The sequence below is a fragment of the Herpailurus yagouaroundi genome, unplaced genomic scaffold (assembly GCF_014898765.1).
Source record: "Herpailurus yagouaroundi ecotype Mexico unplaced genomic scaffold, PumYag 210, whole genome shotgun sequence".
In the NCBI taxonomy this organism is placed as follows: domain Eukaryota; kingdom Metazoa; phylum Chordata; class Mammalia; order Carnivora; family Felidae; genus Herpailurus; species Herpailurus yagouaroundi.
In genome coordinates this window covers 1127866-1146706 of record NW_024412441.1, presented here as the reverse complement: position 1 = coordinate 1146706, position 18841 = coordinate 1127866, and the positions used below count along the sequence as shown (strand labels likewise).

The window sequence follows — 18841 nt, the reverse complement described above, 5'->3', positions numbered from 1 at the left end:
AAAGAAAGAAAGAAAGAAAGAAAGAAAGAAAGAAAGAAAGAAAGAAAGAAAGAAAGAAAGAAAAAGAAAATTCCTTGGCATAAGTACATGTTTGCTGATCAAATTTCAGATCATGTGTTGTTCATTATTATGACTTTACTTGAAAAACAGTTTGCCACAGTGAGATGGATTCACTTTATATGCTTACTACCCTTCCACTCCCTTTAAGTACTTTAAAAAAAAAACAGTACAATTTTTTTAAGGTACATTTAAAGCATGAACTGGTTTGGATTAAAACAATGTTTCAATGTCCGTAAATCCCCTCAAAATACATTTTTAAAAGACTTATGCAAAGCCACACATGATTTTGAGGCACCCAATGAGACTGTCCCACCAACAAAATTTAATGGTGATTTAAGAAATTCTAATACTTCTCATTTACTTCCTGTAGAATTATTTGTGTACTTGACATTTATACAGTTTCTCCATTATATAACAATCTACTCTGGGTACATGAGATTATGCCAATCTATTAGAATGAAATTTGTACTCCATATAAGCACAAGTTTCCAGTCGGTTTTGACTTAACACTATGTTTCAATGTAAAGTGTTATTATAGCTGAGTATAAAGCACAGCTCCTCCATGCTCACGGTTTTTAACTCTAATACTGTAATCTTTCTTGCTGCTTCTAGGGCTGTGTCAGTGTTTACATTCCTGGAAGTTAAATAAACCGACATGGCAAAACTCCTGGATAGACTGAATAATAAGGCTGGTGATGACTAAATTGTTTACTTTTTACCTTGTTAGGATCCCTTGCTTGTAAAGTTTGGGGGAGAGACAGAGAAAGAAGGAATGAAGGAGGGTGATATGAGATAGAAAGAGATTTACACACTGGCTTCCATATGTCACAAAGACCTTCCTACCCAAACCAACGTGATTGAAGCAGAGTGCATAAGTTCGTTTTGCCGGTTTCGTTTTGTTTTGTATTCTTAAATACCAGGTCATCCGAATTCCCCCTTCTCTCTTGCCCTCCCCCCAATAAAAAGTATGAACATTTTTTTGCCCATTTTCAAATAGCAAATTATCCATTAGATTTCATCATATCTTAGTAAAGCAATTACATCAAGAAAATGATAGTGCGTGTGGAATCAATTATGCATGCAGTTGGCCGGAGACCAAAGGCTGTGAAGTCGGAGAGGGCAGAATCGCTCGACACACACAAATAAAAAGCCCCTGGATCTCACAGATGGACCCCATCAGTTCATCTTACTGCCTAAAAAGTTCATGCACTTAATAATTTATTTGTGTTCTGGATACTGTTTCCCAGCTGAATATTAACAACTTTGAACTGAAGCATGCTTTTAGCATGGTATGGATGGAAGTCACGGTAGGGCAGTGCTAGGGTCCCTCGGAGGTTAAAATTGTAGTTACGTTTCTTACACACTGTTCATTTTCCATCACAATTTATTTTCTTTCATTAAACATTCCTTTTAATCAGAATATCAGTTTCAGTGTTCTGATTCTGCTTGTTAACCAGTGATAAACTCATAGACCAAAGATGAGCATCAATAATACAGCACAGGCTATTCAACAGCAAAGGCAAATACCAAAATCACAGGCTCTCAAAAATCGGAAACCGTTAGTTAGCACCTTGTTTTCACAACCAGGGCACTTGTGTACCTTGAGGGAGGCACCCAGGAGCCCAGAGACCATGATTGACTTTCGTGACTAGGGGAGGACACAGACCGAGCAGCTGAGAACAGAAGCTGGACGAGGCCACAGGAAGACTTCCTCGAGCTCAAAGGTAAATAAGTCAGCCAAGCCCAGGCCCAAGACGCATAGGTGCTAGGCACATATTTAAAGAAGAAACCCAAAGCATTGTAGCACAGGTCTGTACTTTGTAGCCCTCTCTCTTCCAAAGGAGAAGCCTGATGTCTTAATACGCTGGAAAATTCAAGTCTCCCGGCCACCAAGCCGCTTAACAATGCAACTGCCCGACAACTTTCATGGGGGGAACAGGGACAGGCAGTGCATATTTCTGTACAGATCGGGATGTGCCTCAATCACACACTTAAATTTTACAGCCTTCTCCCCAAATGAGAACGACTTCCAGCCAACACTTCCACAAACTGTACTTAACGTTAAAAGAAAACGGATAAAACATATGTAATTACTCAAGGTTAGACTTCTAATTCCTCAATTCACTAAAGGAAACTTGGCAAGAAGATGCATCATTTTGCTCCTTTCTACTGGGGCATCCGAGGAGGAGAGCCACTGAGGCAGCTAATACACAAAACATGATCAAAAGTGATTAACAACAGCTTCATATGCAAATTGCATTAATGAAGGAGTGCAAAGTCATCATGTAAATTAAATATGTCAAATCTCTTGGTGAACTTTCAATCTTGAGAAGAAAAAACACTGCTTTAATTTTTTTACATCATCAATTTTGCAAGATTGAAAATCTAAGAATCTTGGTGCTATAAACAATTTTCACCTTTTTTTTCTCCTTCAGCAGGCTGACAGGCCAGCCTGATGTGCACCGAATGTACATGTTAATAGGCCAATCAAAAATGCAAAACAATTCGCAATTACTGGAAGGACCTAATGGTCATTAGAATTTACAACTAGGTAATGAACTGAAGTCTGCCCACACCATGCATATTCATAAAGCAATTTAGCCTTTGAAGATTAAAGAAGTGCTTAAAATTCAAATGAGCTTTAGCAAATTATCAGTAAGATTCATCCAAAAAGCAAAGGGTTTTTCTTCCTATGATTTCCTCATTTTTTTAATGCAAAATTGTTATATCTTCCAGACTGAGCTTAAACTAAACATTGAGCTTCTAGTGAAGCCAAAGGGGGCTAAGAGACAAACAGAGGATGCAAACATCGTTACGGACTTTGTTCATAAAACTAAGCCCTTAAGAGCCAAACCTATCTCTAAACATGGTAATTTATCAAAAACAGCCCAGAGTTGCTCACAGGCAATATACTGCACAGTCCTCCAACAAAACAGATTAACACGAGTCCCACCACCCTCCCAAAAAGCCTTTTTCCCCTCAAGTTGAGTCTCCTGTGTAAACATCCACTGTGGTATAAAAACAGCTTTTTCGTCGCCTTGGAGTGGCATTCATTTTAGAAGTTTCTGCTTCCAAAAGGGAAAGAACAAGAAAGGAGAGGATATGAGGCAGGGGAGTGAGATCTGCTTTACTTCTGGGGAGTGAAAAGCCTGTCGTTGGGGAGTTCTCTTCCCCGGGGGTCCCCCCCTCCGATCCTGCACTGGCAGCATTTAATTCAGGAGGAACAGGTCATGCAGACATCAGCTGACATTCAGAAAGTTGTGATGTCCACCCACCGCCACCCCCCCCCCACCCGAGTTACTACAGAGCCTAGTGGGAATTTGGATTCTCATGCTTCCCTGTGACAAGTATGGAGGAGAATCTATCTCACACCTTGAATGCTAACTCACACCTTATTCACCTCATGGTATTTAAGAAATTCTTGTGAGAGAATTCCCAGTGAATGCCTCCTAGGGCCCCATCCCATACACCCAGCCCCGGGAAAAGCCCATGTTAAGTCCCAGCTCGGCTGGCGTACAAGTCTGACTGGGAACAAACAGCTCTGAAAAGCCCACGTGCCTGTGCATACTGCTCCGCTCCTGGACCCAGAAGACTCTGCTTTGGTGACTGTGTTTGAACCCGTACTGAAAATATGCGAGTAACTTCTTTCTGCCACTCTCCCCCCATCCCCACCCCACAGCCCCCAGCCTCAGACGTTTTCCTAAAGTCGATCTTACTACCTGAAATGCAGGTATCCCAAGGAAGTGGGAAAGAGAAGGGAGAAGGGGGTGAAAAAAAAAATCCAGGTACTATCCCTCATTCCTTGGCTCTCTTATCCACGGCCCGTGCTCAGAAATGTGCCCCCTTTTGACGCTTATTAGAAAGAAAACGACGCAGAGCTGTGTGTAACTCACATCCACAACCATCTGTATGAGCCACAGGTCCACAGTCCTGACCAATTCCCTTTGACACTAATGTTACTCTACATGAGTAGAGTTCAATGAGGGTTGATATGGGATGTGACAGAGTAAATCAGAATTAGATTAAAAACAAAAGTTTAGAAACTGATGCTACACTGCAGAGCAAATGGGACCTGAAGGCCAAATTTCCCTTAACTGCCTTCAAGTCATTTTCCCTATTAGAGCGTTTGCCTGCCACCCTCTTGCTGGCGGTACTGCAATCACATCAGAAAGTAGAGTGGAATGCATATAGGAAGGCTCAAGATATTCCTCTTTAGATACAATACCTATATATTTAATGTATAGCAATTAACTTCTGGTCAGGAGTCTATAGGCAGCAAGCTGTCCCAAGCAGATAGAGGGGGAGAGGGGGCCCAGAGCTGGGACAGGCACAAAAGACAGGTCCAACAACAATGCCTGCTGTCAGCAGCTGAATTATTTTTATACAGGAATTTTTATCTCTATTGTACAAACAAGTACGTGTCTGTGCAGACTTGTTAAGCAATCCACTTGTATGTAGAATAAGATTTTTTTTTCTTTCTTGCTACCAGTCACACAGCTCCAAGATCAGAAGAAATACATAGTCTTTGAAGCTGCTCAAATGTTTTAGTTAAAAGGACAGCAGTTGTTTTCAAAGATCCAAGAGTATCTTTATCAGAATTAAATTTTTCCTTATTGATTTTTTCCCCTTAACATAACAAAAACATAACATGAGGTTACGATTTATTATTAAAAATTTTCTCAGTCTTTAAATCATTCTTCAGTAGCCAATGTTCACTTTTAAATGTAAAAGAATAGTTGTGTTGTTGTGTTTTTTTTTTTAATCTTAGGATGGGATGGAGTAGGAGAGAGAAACTCATGAGATTTAAAATTTAACATTGGTTAATGTATTGTTTTAACTGTGAACTCAAAGACTTGTGGAGGAGGGGGCTAAGATGAGCAGTAAATGGCTCATTGTGAGCTGCCCCCTAAATGTAAATAAATCATGAAATCACGGTATCCCCTGAGTCGGTAAAGGGAAATGCTTCAGGTTTTTTGGTTTTTTTTTTTTTTTTTTTTTTTGGCCCAAAAAGAGAAACTCCATATTTAAAACGTAAGAGATCAGACGTGGCATGTAGAGCCTTGTACTCCAGCTAAGTTAAGAAGAACCCAAGCTACACCTTATTTCTCTAAAAATTAACAGATGTGATTTTTTTGCAGCTTTTTTTATACATCATTACATATCAAGAAAATGAACAACTGATGAATATAAATTTAAATGCCCTGATGGTTAGCATGGGGCTTCCTTGTGTTATTTGGTTTTTGGTTTTTTGGGGTTTTTTTTTAGAAAATTCAAAAAGAAAACAGAAACCAGAGAGCGTTGTGGGGGGGGGGGGACACAACAGCACCTGTGTTTGTTTTGAAAGCACCTTCGTGGGCTTCACAATTATTCCATTCTTCATTTTAATGGGAGTTTTTAATCAGCGGACTCACCTGTATCTAAAACTAAGATCAAATTGTAGGTGTAATTGTTCATCGCCAAGGCTAACAAGAGTGAAGATACAAACAGAAACTCATTGTGAGTGACCAGAGGTCCCCAGGTATCCCCTTCATCAACATGCCTGCTCCAGGGTCCCACTGGGAATTTCCTGGCGGGGCCGATTCAATTCTGCATAACATGCTGCCAACCCTATCTGGAAAAGTGCGTGTTAGGTGCCTTCTTGCTTCTTTTACAGGAAGTTTAAATCTGATCATCTCACCTTTAGTGGATATAATTTGTTGTGTAGCACTCTATGAACTTGGTATTTTATCTATGTGGAGAGATCAAAAAGAAAAAAGGAGGGCAGAATAGGGAGCAACTCGCAGCCCCGTCCAGCCCTCCTGCCCGGTGCATTGCCTCAAAGCAGGCACCTGGTCAGGTAAACCTTCCAGGGCATTGCATCAGATCCGCTCACATCAGTCTCCAGGGTGAACCAAGAGATGAAACACTCCGGCTCCCTGTCTGCAGACTTCTCATTCGCCAGTTCTTGGCAGCTTGTTTTTCCAAGTGTTTTGTTTCAGGAAACGTGTGTATTTTCTTTGTACGTTTTGTGGATTTACCACAACTGGTTCTGACAGCTGTTGATTCTGTTAAATGAACACATTATAAAAATCCTCTTTAAAACCTCAAGCAACAGTGGACTCAAAAATAATGGCAAAATGTTTTAATGGAGTTCCAGTTGAGAGTTGATTTTTTTTTTTTAAGTACAAATGAAGGTACAGAAGCCTTTTAAGTCAGCACTACATCTAAACTGAATGTGTGTGTGTGTGTGCATGTGCGTGTGTGTGTGTGTGTGTGTGTTTAATAGGGAAAGAGGGGTGTTGCAAATCACCACAAATATTTACACTGTATTCCCTTTGTTCAAATCACATACTTTTAACAGGAAAAGCTGGAACAGCGGCTATTTAAAATTTTAAATATTCAAACGCCTGTAATTAACCATACGAAACAAATTATGTCGCATTTCTCCATACCACACATGCAAAAAATTCTGGTGGTGGATTGGGAGGTGGCAGAGTTGGGGAGACAACTCCAAGAGGAGGAAAGGATGATGTTTTCATTTTGCCATAGATCAAAGGAGAACAAGAATGGAAACTGTAGCATATCGAGCATTTTTACATCGCTGTCTTTCACACTGGGCTACCTAAGTTTACACAATTCCCCAGACTAGCTGCATATTAAGCTTGCTGTGTACAGCTTTATTATGGTGCAGTGGTGGAAGAGGCATTAATATTCCGGCTCCGCATCTGACAGGGCATTTACATGCGCCCATCTGAGCGGCACCTGAGAGCTCCTCCAAGGTGCAGTAACTGTGCGTCTATTGTAAAGGCAAATGAAGCTCACCTATTCCCTGCTGGGGTCAGAAGTGACCTCACCACCCCCCATGCTTCAAATCCTTCCCTTGCCAACCTAACTCAATGCCATCGCAGAATGACGAATGAGCTCAGAAATAGACCCCAAGTTACTAACCCTGCTAAGAACAGCAAAAGCCTTTGCTGAAATGTTTTAAAAATGCATAGGGAGTGCAGCTGGCCAGTAAAAAGCAGAAAGGCAGATTCCAGTGAACCCAATATGGAATACGTTACATTCTAAAACTGATTAGAAATACAGTCTAATGTTTACTGGCTTCAAAGTGAGTTTGGCATCAAGCATACTGGCTTTAATAATGCTGGCATTTATTATTATTATTATTATTATTATTATCATTATTTTAAATCTGCCTTTGGTCTCTAGGAGACCTAAAGCATTGTAGGAGAGCTAAAGCATTCTTATTCGTCAGGTTACATTTCCTGGAAATTAAGTTTGTGACAGAAAATGACTCTAGTAGCAATAATATGGTTCGTGCTCAAATTAATTAGGTCATTGTTGTAAAAACTACATGGCAAATTACAAAGGTAAATTTACTGATATTGGCCAGAGCCTCTATACCCTGGAAGTAAAGGAGAGAAGCAGTTTAAGGATGCTTATTTACCTGGGGAGGAGGAAAGGACAGAGGAGGGAGGGATACAATGGCCAATTTTCTATTTGTATTACAAATAACAATACTGGTTATTATCCATTAAATTATATAGTCTGAACATATTTATGAACTTTATTAATGTCCTCCAAATTGACACATAAAATAAAAACCTGCTTGATTTGAGACAATGTTAAAAATGGGCACTAAGTTAAAATCTTTTTTCTTTTTTAATCCTTGTAATAACAACACTGCTGACATAACCATGACCCAAATGAAATCTGAACAAGCAGAAAGGTACTAAAGATCCTTGGTGATTAAATCTCTTGCTAAAAAAGTGGCAAGGTGCCAGGCTGGGTCCAGTTTGATGCTAAGTGCTTTTTACTGCATAAAGCTGGTACTACGGTATGTAAAAACAGACTTGGGCTAGGGGTAAATTTTGTCAAATGATTCCTTTGTGCAGTAAAGGGTGTGAACAGACCAACCAAAGTCCATTAAATTAAGTTAACACTGAATGCCGTGATCTCGGTGCATCTCCCTAGCTGTGCTACTTTGGTTCAATTTCATGTTTTCCCCCAAGGAAAGCCAAACTTTCTTCCTTTCTCCCTGACTAGTGTTGAAAAGCCACCATTCATCCATTCTCCTTTATTAAACACTTTCACTTAAGAAATCACAAAATTGTGAAAAATGCTTCCCTAGGATTTGCACGTTAGTTATATGCTCCAATTTAGTCCTCCCACATTAGCCAAACTACATGGGGGCTGTGGTGTGAAATTAATGATTTTCCAGGACTTGAAAATGTGCCATTAATATGCATCCAACTCTCCTCTTCCCTGAGCTTAAGGTTCGCTGTCCTGACATTGCCTGCACGTTTCTACACCCAGTTGCATTTTCCAGCCCATGGGCAGCTCCACAATTAAATGCCACATGCACGAGGAGAAAGGTGTGCAAAACAGATTTCAGATCCTTTAACATAAAAGGCACAACTTGCAATACAAGGATGGAGTGATTTAAGAAATTACAGCACTGTTTTTTTTAAGATCTCACAGAATGAACACAGAGAATGGGAGGGAAACTTTCCCCCTCTGCTCCTGTTCTTGAAGTGAATACATATTTGTGTTTCCAATAAAAGGCCATTTTTACATTAACTGTCTGTAACAGCAGGAGACAGAAAAACTAACACAATCTCCACATCACACACAGGATGATCTTCATATCACGTGGCCCTATTCTCAAAACTATTATTTATAAAAGACAACTAGGAAAATGCACAATGCATCTTTTCTGTGTCACCGGAAGGGTAATGTCTGAAGAACTTTGAGATCTTTGGGAATCTTCCACATTTTAGACTTTTTTTTTTCCTTTTTGGCTTTCCGAAGTAAATTTAGCAGCCATGCGGGCCACTGTGTTTAATTAAGCTTTCAAAAGTCCTCTGACAATGCCAACAATTGTAAGACACTTCTGTGGCTCAATCATGCAATCACTGTGACAGTTCTATTTACAATTTGTCTTAGAGAGAGTTTCTCTGACATTGTACTTTGACAAAACATCCAAGCTGCCAGTTCACAACCTTTCTTGGTCTTATTTACAAATACAGCTTGTATATAGGACTCCCAGACTCATGAACATGAGTCTTTGGGTAGTGGCCTCACAAACACAGGCTCCCAGTGAAAATCCTAGATATATATAAGGAAACAATATTCTCTATTCTCTGCATACTGAAGGTAAATAAAATGTTCACCAGTATATTGGGGTTTTGTTTGTTTGTTTGTTGTTTTCTTTTTCAGCTGCCATGCTAAAAATTCACTTCAGAAGTCAGTGGTTTTTATTCAGAATCACACAAATAAAGAGAAATTAAAAATAAGTAGTCATATTAGGATACTATAATTTATAGTCTCATTTACAATTATACCATGAAGTACACAAATACATCCCCAATTCATGCTGAGTTAGGAAAGAATTAGAATGGGTACAAAAAGAAAAGGCAAGTTGATTTGCTAAGTTCCGAAAAGCGTTAAGTATATTATACTTGATTTACCTTTAAGTAACATGCTGACGTGTTTGTTTTTGAATTAGTATTTCCCCCTCCATTAGAGTAACTGTCTTATATATTTTTATCTAGTTACGAAGTACATTGCCTAAGCAAATTAATTTTTAAATATCCTGATATAGACGTCTATGTTCATGATTTTAAGGAGAAAAAATATTATGTATCAATAGTAGTAGATCTGAGTACATTTTATAAGACTGGTCCTATTCTCCCCCATTCTCTTAAAAAGCTAACTTCACGACAGCCCAACCCTAATTTAAAGATTTCCATGTGTCATAAGCCAAAATCTCAAATCTGACATTGTGGGATAATATTTTTGGCCTTTTCTGTAAGTGAACAGCAGTTTCACATTCACTAATCTCTGATGAATATTTCCCCCATCATAAAAGATGAGACTACAAAACACAGCAACAGCCCTGTTAAAAACCCTGACTGCCAGTCACAGGCTGCTGACATCTGATGGTGAGTATCTGACATAGAAATAGATGCACTGGGCCCCACACAATATGACCTGCTCATTTCCAGTTAAATTCGTACTATGTCAATGGTTTCACTGGATCACAGCCACACAGTATTTTGAATATGTGAATGAAATGAAAAAAGCAACCTGATCAACACACACATGTACATGGGTGAAGTGCTGAAGCTCGTAACCATCTATACGCCAGGTAAAAAGAATCACCCTTTCCAAACCACACTCCTCTTCGTGCGGCCTATGTCCAGTCAAAATGCAGATCACTTTACTGAAGACTTAAAGAACGCTACCTTATTCTCCTATTTGAAAGCCCCCAATGCTAAGCTTTATTTATCTCAAGAAAATCTGTCACTGTTTTATTCCTGCTTCCTGCCTATAAAATGGCACAGAACACACAGGGAGCTCAAATCCAACTTACATCACTTTAATAAAGCCTTTCCTACACAGTGCACTTAAATGACTACCTTTTATGTGGTTGCCAAACATATTCTTCTAGAGATTCATCAATAGATCTCTCTACTAATATGGAGCATTGCTTCGCCTTTCTTTTTGTGACACCACAATTCAAATATCTACTGGATGATTATTCTTTTTGTTTCCTTCCTCGCCATAAAAAGAAAAGCAGACTTGGAATTGTAAAGGCGTGCTTGAGAGAAATGGGCTGGTAGTGTGCACAGCCGTCTTCCAGAACTTCCCTTCAGAGACACCTGAGGGCCAGGGCATCTTAATTTATGTGCGATGGTAGAATGTTAATTTCACCATAGGAAACTCTTAATTCATTACTGTGAAGTATGAGAAGTCATGATTCTAGTTACTGACATCTCGCTTTGAGATGTGACCATGCTATTTATGTCCAGCCAATTCCAGGGTGGGAACAGGTGATTAAACACAATGAAATGAATCAAGGCTTTGTAATTATTTGTGCATGAAAGGTTTACCTCACCTGGGTTGCTACATTTGTGCACCCATTGAATATCTTAGATACCTTATAACGCTTTTCATCTCAGTGAAATTATTTAGTATTAGCCCTCTAAAACATCTTTTAAATTTGCTTTCTTTTCTTTTTTCTTTCTTTTGTGTTTTGTTTTTGGCAGGGCCGGGAGGGGGTGCTTCTCTGGGCTCTGCTATTATACTGGGTCTTAGAAACAAAAAACCTTTATGACAACCAGAAGTTAAGGAAAATATCTTTTCTTTCTCTATGTACATTCACAACTATAATAGTAAAAAGCTATCACTATAGTGCCTTCCCCCCCCACCCCCCTAGCTTTTAGATTCCTCTTCTAAGTACAGAAGCACAGAATTTTGGAGCTGGTTAATCCGAGAGTGAATAACCTATTTGGGACCTCAGTAAGAAGTGTGGTTTTAATTCCTGCTTGACAGACACTGTGTTTTGTCTTTTAAACGAGCGGCCCAATATGTAAATACGATGTTACATCACGCAAGTGTTACTCCATATTTGGTGATTTAGAAAGGCTTTGGATCTCCGAAGACGACAAATCCCCTTCCGCTTGCTCTTGCTTCATTAATCATGCCTTACATTTTCCTTCCAGTCACAAGACAGCACATGGAAATGGTCACTGCCATTGCCCACTTGTGTGTGTGGTGGGGGGGATAAAATGTTAACCTACATGTCACATAAGCTAAATGCGGTGAATTCTAGAAAAATATTTTGTAAATGCAGCTTCCCTGGTACAGATTTCTCTTTTCACTAAAGGAAAAGTATCTGAGTGTTATTGCAGGAAGCATGGGGAAAAAAAAAGAAAGAAAGAAAGAAAATGCCACGTTTGATTTTAATGATCAAATTCCAGAGGGGGCGGGAAGAAAAAATAATACGACATTTAATTCCCTCTGGACCACTGACCTACTACAGTTCAACTTTGTGGTCAAACGAGGTCAGAAAGACAAGTTCCAGTGAATCAATTGATTATATGCACTATCTTTCCTAAAACTGAATAAACCTTCTGCCTTTTGGGGGAGGGGGCAGGGGGAAATAGAAGAAAGGGAACCACCAGCAGGCTTAGCATTTTTGTCACCATAGACTCTGCATTCACTTTGTCTTGTGTGTTAAATCACTCTGGTTTCACAAAAAAATGTCTTAAGGGTCACTATATAGTGTTGCTGCTTATCACTTAGGGTAAGGATTTAAGTCCCTCTGCTAGCCGTTAATTCCTTTTCCCTTGAGCTGCTGAGAAACCCACACACCTAACTACCTCTCTGCTAAAATTTACCAAAGGAAGGAGAGCTGTTGAATATGTGTGTGTATTTTTCCAAGAGAATTTTTACATTGTGTTATAGCTGAAACAGTGGAAGTCTGGACTGGACATTTGTAAGGGTGACATGTGGTTGTGTAAACCACAAACAAAATCAAGATACATCTGTCAAAACCACATCAGAGACAAGAGAGAGCACAGAGAAGCATTTATCATTTAGCTGAGGAGGCAGGCTGCAGGGAGCAGCCGTTCCTGTCAAACCAACCTTTTGAAATTTCCAACATGCCCTTAAACTTTTCGAGTAAGCATGTCTGTGCGCTTCAGCAACTGCCCTCTCTACTCTGGCCTGGCCAGTCGAAAATGGCATCTTAAAGTCAAGGTCACGGTGTCATCCCACCACGGGGCTGTGTTTAATTACAGCCCCATACGGGCTGACAGCCAATATGGATCCAAGGCGAGCCCTGAAGCTCAGTTAACTCTTTCTACCCAGTCCCAAATGCCCTGTCAGCCCACCCTCCTTCGCAGAAGCCTTGAGAACTAACAGCACCCCTAGGGAGGTCTGACCAGGTATTCTGACTCAAACAGGTCATTGGCCAAACTACAAAATGCCTGTATGGCCACTTCGCCTCTGACTTGTCACCATGGCTGGAAATGGACATTGGAAACAGGGCCAGGTATAGTAAGGTTCAACACTTAAAAATGAGAAGGGGAGAAAAAAAGGAAAGAAATTCAGCATCAACAGATCCAGAGAGAGGGTATCAGGTGTGTGTACCTATTCCACCTATATCTGACTCAGTGAAGTGGAAAATATTTATTTTTTTGTGTGTTCTGGACGTAAGCAATAGGAATGATTGTTTTAACATTACAGGGCTGTCGTGGACAGTCACATGGAGAAATACAGAAAGCTCTTCACCACTCCTGAGTGCTTGGCTACAGCACCTCTGAAAATGAAAAGAAAACATGCAAACAGCTTTTCTCCTTGCTTCTCATTTACCTGCTATGTGTTCCTGTTTGGGGCAAATTCCTCTAGATGACGTTGATAAACAATCGTCATCCTCTGGCGTGACCTGGATGCCAACCTCCACGGGATTGGATGCTTTTTTCATCTCGATTGGTGAAGGGGAAGGTGGCTTATCCACAGCTTTTTCTAAGCAGAGGCTGCCATTGCATTGTTTCCGTTTGTGCTCGATAAAAATAAGAATGTCCCCCAATGGGAAGTTCATCTGGCACTGCCCACACGTGAGGAGGTCATGGTCCCCTTCTGGAGCTCCCAAAGGGCCGTGGTCTGGTTCATCATCTGTAAGAATGGCTTCAAGAGGTTCGGCTGTGGTTGGAGAAACAAAAGCACAATTATTAGAGCACCAGAGAAGAGAGAGAAAGGGGAAATACATTCTCAACCCCACCCCATCCCACCACATTATATAAAGTGTTTCTAGCCTCCTTCATATAATACCCAGAAAATGTGAGTACCTAAAACATGTAAGGATATGGAGGTTATCAACAAGAAAGCAAATTTATCAATGAGGCAAATCATCATATATTTAAGGAAAACTATCTGACTCACATAACTCCTGAGAAACCACACACACACACACACACACACACACACTATAAATTCTGTCTGGTTTTCGAGTTTAGAAACAATGTTGACTGTTAAGTAAATAGTTAACACAAGTGACATAAAGAAAGCTTAAATAATAACTACCCCCAAAACTGGTAAAAACATGGATTGAAACCAAATTTCTTTCTTTTTTCCTACAAAGTTGTCTATTGTGCCAAAGAATAAAAGAAGAGGTAAATAAACACACACACCCTTTGTGTCAGTGTATATACTTCGAAGTATACAGAGACTTAGCTTCGTAAATTAGAAAGCTACTATATCACACACAAAATGTGCCACATTTACACTGCCATAATAAGCAAACGACTGCATTCACCTGTGAAACGGATCTAAATAATAATCATAACGTAGCATAATTCATACTGCCAAAAACCTTTCTGATCTCACTCTCAGTAGTGCCACAAAATCAAAGAAATACCAAATTCACTGGCAATTCTTCCCAGACACATTAGCTAAATGGGATACTTTTGAGTACTTAAGAAAATAAGCCAATTAGTCATTTTTTCATTCTGAAGAAAGGAATGCCTAAAATATTCTAAACATGTTTGCACTTGGTGGCTCCCATCACATAAAAATCAGAATGGTCAAGCAAATGCCACATCTCAGAACAAGGCTGAGAAGTCCTTTCTTTAGACTTGAAATACTTTGCCTAATGTTGTCAAAGTTGACTAATTTTCTGAATGAGCTCCAAAACGCTTCATTATGGGACTATTTCTACACACATAATCACCAGCGGATGGTATAACAAGGTAGATATGTCTTTCATTCCCGTTTCCTTTTTTTTTTTAACTTTGCACCAAAATACTCTAGCGTCTCATTTGAACAGCTTCTATGATTTTTTAACCTTCCAAAGGGGAAAAAAGAGCTGGTAAGTATCTGCTCCTGAAACTGTATGCTTACCCTATCAAAAAAAAAAAAAAATCACAAAATACAAAACACATCCAGGATGCTGCCAGTTAATAAAACTGAAGCAGAAAATGTACAAGTCTTAAACAGTTAATCAGTCTGACCTTCTTTAGCAAGCTGCCAATTTCACATTTAATGAACTTAAAGCCACAGAGAATCAAAAAATAGATTTTAATTTGAGTGTAGAATATTGGAACCGATTTTGATAAAGTGCAAAAATCCAGTGAACTCAGGTTAAATTTATTTCAACCCTACCCAGGCTGAATATTGAGGGGGAAGATCTGGAGTAACTCCCAGATGTGCTGGGTGAAATAATATTGAGAGAGCCCTGCCTAGCTGCACCTGTGCTCAAGTAGGACATGTCATAATTTCTAGCCTCTGGTACTCCTCCTAATTTAACATAAGGTCACCACAGGAATATGAAGGTTATATTCCCACTAATAAAGACAGCAAGGTAAGCACTTATGTTTCTTTGCCCAACATACTGACCAAAAGATAAATACAAAAAAACACATGCATGCTTTTCAAATAAAATGACACAAATGGAAGTGCTTTTGCATTATGCCTCTGTGTCATTTTTCTCCTACATTTGCTTTCATTTTGACCAAGTGAGGCACTGAATAGGGAAGTCATTCTCCAAGATCCCTGCTATTTGAATTAAGGATTTTTAAGTATACATTGACAAATGTGGCTTTTTGTTGTTGTTGTTCAGCATTAACTGCAAGTTCTGAGGGTTACAGATTAAAGAAAGATTCAGGAATAATATTTTGTTTCATTAAAGTTAGTACTACGTAGAACCTTTGCAAAAAAAAAAAAAAAAAAACCAAAAAACATTTTTTAAACTCCACCATTAAGATTCATTTTTTTGTTTGTTTGTTTTTTCATCCCCAAGGCCTGACATATTCTGAAAGTGGAAATATTATTTAGGAGCAAAAGGAAATATTCTTCTAGGTAGCAAATAGTTAAAGGTAATGCGGTACAAAACAGACTTGGTTAAAGTCTTCTAAATGTAGTGACTGAACTGATTTACAATCAAAACCAGGAAATGAAGTGGTAATTCAGAGGTTGCTGATTACACCTCCACATTTCACCTAATTAATTTTATAGGAGGCAAAGTTCTTGAAAATAACAAGATGATCAAATGTACAGATATAAAACCTGTAACCTCAACATTTTCTATGCTCTTAACGTAAATTATTGCTAATTAACAAGAATTATATCCTAATGTATGAAATACGTCTAACATCGGGCTTCTTGCAAAACATTTGGCTAGTAATGTTCAGAGAAATATCAAAACGTGTTTATTATTGCTGCTATATTATTAAAAATAAGACGAAGTGGGGCACAAAGAAAATATGAAAATACAATTCTCTTGGTGTAGTCTACTGATTTGCATTGACATCTTTTCTCAGTGCTAATCAACATTTCCTTTCTGGGCATCTGTTAATTTCTCTGTATTTTAATGCAAATTCCTCTTTCCCTAAAAACATTCCTAACCTCAGCCATTTTACCCCCTCCCTCAATTCAACTCCATCCTCCTTCGCCCCCACAATACCAACGTTTCTAAGCTCCGGCCTAAACCTCCCGCTACAAAGCGGGGAGTCCAGGATTGAAGTGGAAGGGAGTGGGCAAATAATCATAATAATTAGCCACGAATTCTCTACAAGAGGAGAAAAATAGAAAATAAAATGCTTCTGCGTTCAAACAGCAAGACAGACTGGAACGTCTCAATGCCCCAGCGGCTGACTGAGATCTCCTTCCTCTCTGCAGTTGCAAAGGAATAAATTTAAAGAAGAAAAAAAAAGCTCAAGAAGAAATGTAGGGAAGAAGCGAGGGAAAGGAAGGCTGTTGGGGGAGGGGAAAAGGAGCTATGCCTTCAACTTTGCTTTCCAAGTCCTTCCTTTTGATTGTCTTAACAGGGTAAGGAAGCAAACCGAGTCAGAAACACAGAGAGGAAAAGCAAAGAAACAAAAGCGAAGGCTAAGGCTACAGGCCCGGGGCCCGGGGCCCGGTGGGGGCGGGCTTTGCAGAAAGTGAAGTTGGGCGCCGGGACTCAGGCACAAAGCGAGCAGCTCGCTGGCTGCAGCCTCCGGCCGCGCTTGCTGCAAACACGTGCAGCGGCGACTGCCGGGCCGTGGGGCCCGGGCCAGGCCGGGAGGCAACGGGCAGCCAGGGGCCCCGACTGCCGCCTCCACCCGCGGTCCAGCCCGACCTCAAGGTGACAACCGTTCCCTGGCCCCGCCAGTTGGAGAAATGGGAAGTGAGGCTGGGAAAACTCGGTTGGTTAACCTGGTGCAGTCTCGGTATCCTCACACACACCTCAAGCGCGGGCCCTGAAATTTATTCTGTGTCCCCAGGCTCACACTTTTTACTTTGGGGGATCTCTGCAAATGCGTTTCCCCCGCAATTCCGGGCACGAGTGTGCGCAGCGTCGCGGCGGCTGCGGTTATTCATTATTAATGACGCTGCTAGCCCGCATCATTATGATGATAACTATTACTATTGTTGTGATTTCGGGCTCCGAGGCGAGAGCTGCGGGAGGCGGGGGAGCCAGGGGTCGGGCTGTAGAGCCGCTGTGCAAGCCCAACGTAGCCGCCGTTGTCCGTGCTTTGCGCTGGGGTGTGGGGGTGGAAGAAGTGAACCCGAAGACCAAGTGCAAACTTGCTGGATCCCGCCCTTTGGCCTTGCCTCGAAGGCGGAGAGTGCGTACCCCCCTTTTCCCCCTACCAAAAATGCCCGCCCCGAAAGAAAGCGAAAACTGCACCCCACTCCGCGCCCGGCGCACGGGATTGTCGGCCGCGCTCCCGAGCGCTTCTCCGCAGCCCCGGCCAGAAGCATTTTTAAAGTCAAAATGAAGAACAAAGACATAAGGGGTGATGGGGGGAGAAAGGGAATTCTGCCTAACCGTCCGTTTCCCCCACCCCCACCCTCGCAAAGCTCGTCCCTCCCCGGCCGAGAAACGCAAAGCAGGGAGTGGGGGAGGCTCTGGTACAGGTTCAAGTTCGCTGAGCTTTCTTGATCTTGTTCTGCCTCCTAGCGACCGAATGGCTCATTCAGCCTAAGAAGCGGAGGATTGGGGGGGAGGGGGGGTCCTGAACACCGGAATGGCTCCCGCCCCCTCTGCGCACCCAGAAAATGAGAAAGAACTGGCCCTTGAACCCCCTCCATACTACTCCCTTAACCCAAAGCCCGCACTGAAACTGGGATAGAGGCCAGCTAAACCCACCCAGCCTGGAACGTCCCGAGGTGGACCCGGGGTGGGTGGGGGATAGGGGAGCAGCCTGGACTGCACGCCTCAGTCCGTCCTTTGAGCCCCCACTGCATCCTTCCGAAGAAGGTTCCGGCTTTCCCGAGTCCTGCGAACACTGCCCTTCCTTCCCGCCGGTACCTGGCCGGGCTGTAACTTCACACCGCCGCACGCCGCGTCTGCTCCGCATCCGGCGCGGCCGGGGGAGTGGGGGGCGGGGGAGAGCGGCGAGGGAGGGATCCGCGGGGGTGGGGAGAGGGAGGGCCCCGCAACGTGCCGGGGCGGGGGGAGCTTCCGAAGTGTGTGACAAGTTCCAGAGCCCAGTGAAAAATTCAACTCCTTATGCGCACCCCCCCAACCCTTTAATAAATACAGAACTGGGTAGAGACGGTGTTTTAAAATTACATCAAAATTTAAAATAAGGGTCACGAATGAGGAGGGGAAGGGATGTGGGCCCTCTCACGCCTTTCTTTCCCTTGCTGCCAAACTTTCCTAAGTGCCCACCGCCCGCCTTCCCAGACGCACTCGGTTAGCCAGGACACAGTAACCCACCCACCACCTCATAAAGATTCAAAAGGACCACCGCCCCCCCCCCCGACCCCCGACCGAGCCAGACCCGGGTTAGAGGGCAGAAACTCAAGGGTGGGGTGCAAGGAGTACCAGGATCCAGCACTCCCAAAACACACAGTCGCACATACTGCTCCCTTGCTCACCTCCCCACCCCACCCCCACCCCTCCCAATTCACCCCCCACCTGGCCTGGCAAGGCTCGGGAGGCGGGGGATAGTGGCCAGACCGGGTGGGAGGGGGTCAAGGAAAGCACGTGGTGACCTCCCCAAGGTTCGGCGCGGTGGACAAG

General features: G+C 41.9%; 1 protein-coding gene across 8 annotated transcripts in view; it reads right to left on the bottom strand.

Annotated features, from left to right (window-relative positions):
• The window catches only part of BCL11A (BCL11 transcription factor A), a 101079-nt gene that overhangs the window by 79778 nt on the left and 2460 nt on the right, over positions 1 to 18841 (bottom strand). For 7 of the 8 annotated variants that reach the window (XM_040453654.1, XM_040453658.1, XM_040453657.1 and 4 more), the window contains one exon: positions 13204 to 13533. In XM_040453654.1, the coding sequence (XP_040309588.1) occupies positions 13204 to 13533 (330 nt within the window). Of the gene's footprint in view, positions 1 to 13203; positions 13534 to 17055; positions 17163 to 18841 lie in introns of those variants that run through there. The other variant, XM_040453659.1, reaches the window with a different exon arrangement.